Raw genomic sequence first — 9,221 nt, forward strand, 5'->3', positions numbered from 1 at the left:
TTGTACCAAATACTTATATATAATCATACTATACATAAAACACATATATTTTCTTCAATAACCTGGAATATTACACATATACATAATAGGACTATATATTGTGTACATTGGAAATTGAGTAGGAAGCCCGTATTCCAGAGCTCTAAGAAAAGTCTCGTCTACAGTCAGTGACATCCCTCCCCCAGCAGCATCATCCTTGCGCAGCCACGCACCATCAGAGTTCAGCTTAAAGTATCCTTCCCGAGGAGGAAATAAATAAAAAAGAGTTATACTGTCATTGGTCTTATTTGTTACGGACTTGCAAAACCAACAGATAACACATCCAAGTATCAAAGTACATGATCGTTGACAGTTCATTCAAAGTTTCAAATAGATACAACAACTAAACTGGTAACATTGTCGTTCCAATAATAGTCCATTTTTTAATTAAGTGTCCAAAACTATTTGCCAAACTAGAAACAACAGTTGCAAGACCATTCAACTATCAACTAATATGAAATAAATAGAGATACATATGAAGATAATATTAAGAAGCATTAAAATTAATTTGAGAAAGACTTATTAATACAAACTATGCTTTAATCAAAGATATAGCAAACAATTTGAGGAAACTGTTGGCAACGATTCAAGCTTGTGCAGTAATGAATTAGACACCCATTTGCTAAGATCTCCCATGCTTTCCTGTATTTTATTTTTCCTAGCAAAAGCCAAAGAGGCAGTGAGACAAGTAAAGTTCTCCAGCTCAAGCTATTTTTGGTTCTTACTTTTTGATTTGTTTAAAGGCTTACTGGTTTGCTCACTATCAAATTATAATTACCTCTATATAAAGTTCAACAAAAAATCACACGAATTTCTCACTTTACAGGTATTTTCTTGACAAGACCAGGCTGCCTAAGTCTATAATATAGTCAGTGATAGAAATGGGGAAATATAAAAGCTTTAGCACTGCAACACAATTTCTATATAAGGTCCAGAAATAAGAAATTTGGTATATCTTATCAATCTCAATGCCCACAATTATAAACACTGCAACACATCAATGAAAATACACATAAAAGTGTATCTCCAGTGCTACTCACCGATGTGTGGACCGAAAAGATAATTACCAAGCCAACTGTAAGGCCTTTCATTAGTTACACTAAAAGTGATAGCTTCATAACTCTGACATACCATAAGATAGGTATGGTTCCAGAATGGGCAGAATCCACTTTATAACCATCAGTCATAAATACTACTTTAGAAATGGTTAAAAGTTTAAACAACACATGCCTTATTAGCAATCAACTGGCTTCAAAACTTTAAACATGTTATAATATTTTTAAGAGGAACATTAGGTTAGCTGTCAAGAGAAACACAAAAATATCGAAGTTATAACATCTGAGAATGATTCAAACCTGTCGTCAATTTGAGCAGGTTGGGATACAGACCGCTTTGCCTTTCCAGCACTAATAATTCCACCGGCGTTCTCATTCACACCAGGCTTAGCACCACCAAATTTGCGTAACCATACCTGCTGTGCAGTACTGAGGACATTATTTGTAAACCTGTTAACCAAAATTTTATAGTTTAGAGGTTGAGTCGTTTACGATAAAGTATATTTGACATTCCTTTGTACTATTGACTATAGTTCAAGTCATGGAACAAAAACAAGTCTGATAAAACATTTTTTTCTAGTACTGATTTTAAATAAAGAAATATAAGTTTCATCACGATTTAATAGAGGACATTCCTCCAAAACTATGACCAATTATACATGATAGTATGATACCATTATGGTGCTGCCAGTGCAGGTATATGCGAATAGTATGAGATGATACAACAATCAAGATAAATGGGAAAGGAAAGAAGGATTTGGGAACAAACCAGTAGATGGATAATCCGGATGGGACGGATAAGGAAAAATAGCCAATCATAAGAGGAAGGAACTTGAGGATGAGAAGTGAATTCTTCTGAGACGGGTCAGCCTGTCCAAGAATTTCTTTCAGCAATTATTAACATTAAATTCAAAATTTATATATATATAATTTTTTTTTTTAAAAAGGTGAAGGATAAAAAACAGAAGAAATATCATTACTTGGGGAGGCTTCATCAACTCCATCGAAACATATGGCGAGACAACCAGCAGAACGGGCTGAACAAGATAGGCTGCAGTATCACTCCAGCCAATAGGGGGGTGACCATCCTGCAAGGTGGCATGAAAAGATTGTGATTCACAAGACCATAAACAAATTTAGCACTCATAAGATGTATAATTGTATATCCTTTAGAACATGATATGAAAATATAAGTCAATGAGTAACAAACAAGTACCCGAGCTAATATTATAAGAAAGAAGACAAACAAAAAAACTGATAAGCAAGCAACAATGACTCAAACAGAAAAAGAAAAATGAAGGGAGTTGAGGAAAGACTTTCTGAATGATTTATGGCCAGCAGCTCAGATGTTAGAGTGGCCAGCTAGTATATGAGTGAAATATGATTAATTTGCTACTGAAGTCCCAAATTCAATGTTATACTATACTAAAATCAGTAAATCGACCAATTTAAGATGGTTCAAGAGCTGATGTCAAAGTATCTAGAGATATTAAATAATGATTAATACATAATATTCAAATTTAATTTTTTATTATTTTTTTTACAATTAAAGAAGTCTTTTACAAGTTCTATTTACAATTAAAACAAATTGTTTTACAAGTTCAAATATAAGTGAAAATCAAGATCATTGAACGCATTAGCTACAAGCCTCATACTTTATACATCATATTTACCCTTTCTTCCTTTTTAACTTTCTAAAAATTGCGCAATTTACATCATTTTTGGGTATATCTCAGCTCATCACTTGAATTTTATTTCCATGTTTCATATGTTTCACTATCACAATTTTTCGGAGAAATAAAGGAAAGGATAAATTGTATTTATAATTAATACGTAGTACATCTCTCCAACAACAATATCCAATTTTCAACAATATACTCCGTAATACTTATAAATTATACATTGGCTTCTTACCATGAAATTGAAGGAAACCATAATCAAAACCAAGAAATAATATACTGCATGCATACTATATAGTATATACCATAATCAATTTCCTACCATGGTAAAGGTGGTCACAGTAGGATACATCTAGCTAGTAGCTGATAAGACTCATAGACATGAATATGTTTAAACCAAGTTTGGTGTTCTTCAAAAGGTACACACCCTAATTAATGGATAATAAACTAGATCACACATTTACATAGCACAAACGAGCCAACATTGAGTGACAAAATTATACTTCCATAGTAAAATTAAAATTAAGCGATTATGACTATAGCAAAACATGCACAACAAAACTGCTACTTCACACTGCTTTCTGAGCAGACAAAATAGCATGCTGACAGTAATTACTCCTACCAGTCCTAAGTATCCAAACTTACATACATCTGGATTCTGGATACTATTATAGTGTTGCAAAGCAGAATGAATTCAGAATTACAGAGTACTCTAAATCAATTAAACTGTAATAACACTTACTGTTGTTGCACGATCAAGTCAATCTCTACTTCAGGCGGGGCAAGAGCAACCTCCTCTTTAAAGACAAGATTAGAGTCCCTGAAACAAAGGCATACACACGTTAGATATTTATCCAAAACTTAGCGGTAACAGATGAAACAACAAGTTTAATTAAAAAAAAGGAGCTATGCAGGTGATAACAAAGAGGAAAAAGTATTGCAAAACTTTTTTTTTTTTTAAAAAAAAGGAGCTATGCAGGTGATAACAACCCAGAGTCAATAGAAAAAATACAGAGCGGACAACTCCGTCGTTGTAGGATTGTATGGAAATAGATCAATTCAAGGAATCAAGGATGCATAAGGAGTTGCAATTAGAAACCTTAACCTCGAAATTCTGATTTTTGGTTCGAAATTGATTCGAATTTGTTGTTGTTGAAGACGCACGCACATCGAATTGATTCAAATAGACGCACCCAGAAACCCTAACCTCCAATATTATAGAAAGAGAGAAGGAGAAGGAGAAGGAGATCGAAAGAGAGAAGAAAGGAAAGGGAAAGTGGCGGTTATGGAGAAGGAGATCGAAGGAGAGAGACGGAGTGTTAGGAAAGTGCTAAGAAAAAGCTCCGAAGTCCCTTCAATGGAGAAATTCGAGTACGCTACAATGGAGGAGAGAGAGAGGCAGATCAGTAGATGAGAAGAGGAAAGAGCAAGGAAATGATGAAGAAGAAGATGCACGTTATAAACCGGGCTTTTTTATTTAAAATGGCACCGGTTCAAACCGGTGCTAATTGCTATAGTTGGCACCGGTTTAAGGCGAACCGGTGCCAACTCTATTGCTTTCAATGGTTTTTTTTTAAAGGTTGGCACCGGTTTGAACCGGTGCTAATTAAATGAGTTGGCACCGGTTTTGGTTGGAACCGGTGCCAACTCCCTATTTTCCAATCCCGCCCATTTCTTTTGGCACCGATTTTCAAGAACCGGTGCTAAAGGGGGGAGGGGGGTGGCTATTTGATTTTTTCTACTAGTGTCATGAACTATAAGGTAAGATTCTTCGTCATCCTTATTACGTCCAGAAGTGTTTCTCAATTTCCGAGTTCGACTGTCAATAAGCAGATGATTTTCAAAATCCATCTGAGCACGGCCATGCATTTTCACAGTCTCGCTCTTTGAGAGGCCTTGTAAACAACAAAAACATGTTCCCTATTGTTAGTAGGGGGACATTCCCAGTCTTGCATTGTTAGCTTCCCTTACTAAGAGGACCTAGCCGCCCGAGTGTTGCCGTTATAATCCCCGTTTATGGCAGACGTTTGACAACATCAAAATGGATTAGTACTCAAACAAGAGAACTTACAATACTCATGATCGAGGAAAAAGGTTCCGATAGCTATAATGAGAAATATACTTATGATTTTAAATCTCTTAAAGTACTCTCATAGGTCGATCCGGTACAGTTCCAAACTAGTACATGTGTAAATGATTTATGACAATCATGTTCTCGTAGCACAAGAAACGGTGCTATAAATCATACTACACACTAATCTCAAGTGGTCATTAATCGTCCATCATTTAAATGACCTTAATTAGGGATGATTTTCGATTAAAATTTTTAATGTTAACTTAACAAGTGTTTCTTTATCCAAGACATGGTCCGATACCCTGTTTTGAATATTCTCAGAAATCGAATGGACTCATTATTAAATTCTAAACCACAATTAAATAGTTTGTGGAATTTTATTAGTAAAATTTTATCCACCATGAAAATTTTCAACGTTTCATCTTATGATAAATGGTTTTCCCCAAATGTTTTAAGAGTAACACTCTTCACAAAACATTTATAGAAATCTCACCCATATTTAATATGCTTGATTTCTTTCATGCAATTCTGGTGAATGTTGTCGTTCACTTATTGCATACGTTTAACTATTATTAATTTGCAAATCTTAGCATCTTCATTATCGAACAATTTCATAATAAGATGATAAAATTTTGAAAGTGTTATGGATCATATGTGATTTAGGATTTATTGTCCAAGTGATGGCTCCCACTCATTTTCATGACTTGAGATCTTTCAACCTGACAACCTACAATTAACGTTCGACAACGAACTTTCCATTGAACACTTTCTTATTATTGCCTTCCAGGCAACAATATTCTCAACATATATTTCAGTAGACATTCTGATGGTGCTTTGCTCAGATTTCATTCCAAACGGCTCACAATGATTTGGGAGATCCTAATCACTTGTGATTTTGGAAATTACCTTAAATTTTTGCACATTATACATAGATGCGTGTCCATGTTACCATTCTCAAGCCACGACGCATTCTAGCTCGTGCTTATAAACAACTTCCTTATTGAGAATCTAATCCTTGCTAAGGATGTGCTTGCAACATCAATTTTCAAATTACATTTGTTTCCCTACGTTAAGAACTCATCCCTTCTACTTATCCAAGTACTTTGGATGTTCTTGATCATAATTTAACGGTCCATTACTTAGATTTAAATTGATTGGTATTTGATACTTCTCATGCTCTAAGCATGTAAGTTGAGTGACGATTCGATATCATAGCACACATGATGGTTTCAATTGCAAAATTACTCCCTGTTTATTCCATTCATGTGACCTTTTAGCTCATCCAGTTTCACCGAGTCTTGCTAAACTGTTTGCTATATGATACGGTTGAAAGTCTCTCCTAGAGTTTTTCTTGACTGATTTAGTATTAGCCTAGCTTATACTTAGTTCAAACATCTACTTAGTTTTATACATATGGGTTGAAAGCCTTTCATGTTTAACACGGTAAATTCCTCTACGACTCATATAAACATTTCGTTAAGTCTATCCAATAAATTAATTTCCACTATGTACTAAGTATCGCCTTTTGCTTGGTCCATTGTCAAAATCCTTTCAAATCTAAGCATTTAGCATTTGACAGTCATTTCACAATAGAGTTCGTAAACTTCTTGTTGGACCATACAAGATTGACTCTTGCTCCCACAAACTTCTTGTTCATAAGAATTTCTATGATTCTCCATAAGCCAAACCTTTTATTAACTTTATGAGAATACATGTTCCAATTCCTACATGCAATGCTTCACTTAATCCCACAATGGATTTCTTGAGCTTGCTTTAAAATCTAGCATTATCTAGAATTACAAAACCCTTAGACTATTTCCATAGTCTCTTTTAAAATCCAATTTTAGGAATGCGGTTTTGCTATCTATTTTGCCATATTTTATATGCGCAATTTTGCTAGAATAATCACGAAAAGAATTAAGCGTTCCGATTGGTGAATAAGTTTTTATTAAAATCAATGCCGTGAATTAATTGTATCCTTTTCAACCAATCTAGCTTTGTATGCTCAACATTTCCATATTTGTTAGTTTTCTCCTTGAAAACTTATTTGCGATTGATGGGTCTTTCACCCTTCATGTAAATGAATCAAGTTCCAAACATGATTTACAAACATGGAGTCTATTTTAGATTTTATGGCCTCTAACCATTATTCGGAATTTGGATTTGTCGTAGCTAATTTACAAGAAACTATTCACTCACCATCCAATGGTGAATAGTATGCTTGTAACTCTTAGGTTTATTTCTAACTTAATAGAAATTTATAGGATTCAATCCAAGCCTTTGGTGAATTCTTTACCTATACGGGGTAATTGCGTCAAACATTGAGTTTCAAGGTGCTTTTTAAAGCCCTTTTGATTATATTGATCTTATTCCACCACTTCTAAAGTTTTGTGAGTATTGAATTCTCATTTAAGGAACTTGTAAAGTCCTTTGAGTATTCTTGATCAATCATTCTCATGAAGCCCTTCTAAAGTCTTCGGAGATTCTCAATTCTAGTTTGTTGCTAATCTCGATGGTCATCGAGTTTATTTTCCTCCCACTTGTCGTTTTGGAAATGTGTTACTTTCCAGAAAGACACCACTTAGAGCAACAAATACTATGTTCTCAATTAGGTTATGGAAGTAATGCCCGTAGCCTCACTTGAATACTCACAAAGAGACATGTATATTATCTTTGGGTAAAAGTCCGTTGTGTAACAAACAGTTAGCTCCTTCTCAAGCTACCTTAGCCCTTATTGAGCCACTTAGCTCCCACTGAGTCAATGAACTCCCACTGAGCTAAGAGCCCTAGACATATACTTGAAAAGACGCTAGAAACTATTTCTATCCATAACTGAATATAGTGTCCTTTCATAGCTTCGACAATTTTTCTTAGTGTAACATTAGCATTTGTGCAAATCTTTAAGAACTTTATAGGAAGGGATGTGATCCATCATCATTCAAGTCATTTCCAAATGGAATCGAGGTCTCCGTCAAGACATACTATATTCTTTGTGGAGCTCATTATGAAATTTCAATTTCATAACTTTTATATGATCACTCTTGGCTCAAGCAAACATCGCTTGATCTAATCTAGACGTTTTGATATCTTGCCAAGTTGATTCTATACTTCACTGAGCATTTGAGCTACTCAAGGTCCAGTTTGTTCACATTTGATGAATGTAGCCACATTATTTCAAATTCTTGTCAGACGTTGAAGTAATGGAATCCTCTTTAGCTTTTGGAGTCAGTTGTATATGCCAAGCACAATAGCTCCTTTCTTTGTCGATTTCAACAAGTAAGACTTTCTTGTCTTAGAACGATTCCGAATCGATTAACTATCAAGAGTCTATCTAATAGAGCCTTGAGTACATTCTTGTCGATGTGACATTGCTAAAGATGTTTGGAACACAAATCATGTCCATGACTTGAACCTTGTGAGTTTTCATGTTAGGGAAATGTTTGTTTATAATCTAGCATTCTTGACTCATGGCTTAGACAACCATGCTATTCAAATAAAACCCGCAACTATTGCTCTTTTATTGAATGCGAGTCTTTCCGTGATTAAACGGATCGTTTGCTGATTATAGAACAAAATAACCATTATTTGTTCCAGCCTTGCCTCAAAAGGACTTTAAACAAAACAAGTGACCTTACAACTGATGTAGCACTACTTGCTTCATTCTAAGCTTGTAAGTCAATAACTTAGCTTGTCTTCAATGGTTTGAGGTCACTTTCAAAGTGGAACACTCAAGCAGTATCCAATACTTATGAAGATAACGAATTGCTAAGTTGACCATAATAACATGAACTCATGGGTAGAAAAGGAATCTTATTCCTTTCCTTAGTTCCTTGTTTCCTATATTTCTTATCATACACCATCTCCTAACTTTCAGAACCATTTCTTTAAGTGCCTTGACTTTTACTCTTTGTTAGGCATAATTAAGCATTTAATGCGCTGTGAAACAAAGTTCCATTTTTTTCCTTCAGTTCGTGCTTGAATTGCTACAGCAATGAGTCCTACTCATTTGTATGAAGCGAAAAGAGATATGTTGGTTGTCAACTATTGACAATTTTAGTTTTTAAACTCAATATTTCATGTCCATCAAAACTACCCAGTATTTTGAATACATGATATCCTACCGTCCTTTCGGACTTAGGTCATTAAAGTCAATTATGAGAGGTTGTATTTTAGAAATGCCTTTCCATTCTTTGAGAATTATTCTCAAAAGATTTCCTTTACCAATCTTTGAAAACAATATAGTTTGATTTAGAATTCTACAAATATAAGTGCAAGGTATAATAATTTATTAAATCCATAACATAAAAAGTTTGAAATTCAAAGCATACATGCAAACTTTCAATCTTATTACGCGTCTTATCCACGCATTAAAAT

At 34.5% G+C, this 9,221-nt stretch overlaps 1 protein-coding gene across 3 annotated transcripts; it reads right to left on the bottom strand.

Moving 5' to 3' along the window:
• Positions 1 to 4,210, bottom strand: LOC110709169 (inner membrane protein PPF-1, chloroplastic-like). Of its 3 annotated transcripts, none has more exons than XM_021887386.1 (6): positions 3,879 to 4,208; positions 3,516 to 3,593; positions 2,075 to 2,182; positions 1,864 to 1,964; positions 1,395 to 1,544; positions 1 to 236 (listed from the first exon to the last, which is right to left on the bottom strand). In XM_021887386.1, the coding sequence occupies exons 3-6, from the start codon at positions 2,096 to 2,098 to the stop codon at positions 227 to 229; spliced, it is 285 nt and encodes a 94-aa protein (XP_021743078.1). In that variant the 5' UTR covers positions 2,099 to 2,182; positions 3,516 to 3,593; positions 3,879 to 4,208; the 3' UTR covers positions 1 to 226. The 3 variants fall into 3 exon arrangements, with proteins under 3 accessions (XP_021743078.1, XP_021743076.1, XP_021743077.1); XM_021887384.1 differs by lacking the exon at positions 1 to 236 and adding an exon at positions 384 to 697 and having other exon boundaries at positions 3,879 to 4,210; XM_021887385.1 differs by lacking the exon at positions 1 to 236 and adding an exon at positions 384 to 697 and having other exon boundaries at positions 3,873 to 4,210.
• Positions 4,211 to 9,221: the final 5,011 nt, after the last annotated feature.

The sequence above is a fragment of the Chenopodium quinoa genome, unplaced genomic scaffold (assembly GCF_001683475.1).
Source record: "Chenopodium quinoa cultivar QQ74 unplaced genomic scaffold, ASM168347v1, whole genome shotgun sequence".
NCBI lineage: Eukaryota > Viridiplantae > Streptophyta > Magnoliopsida > Caryophyllales > Amaranthaceae > Chenopodium > Chenopodium quinoa.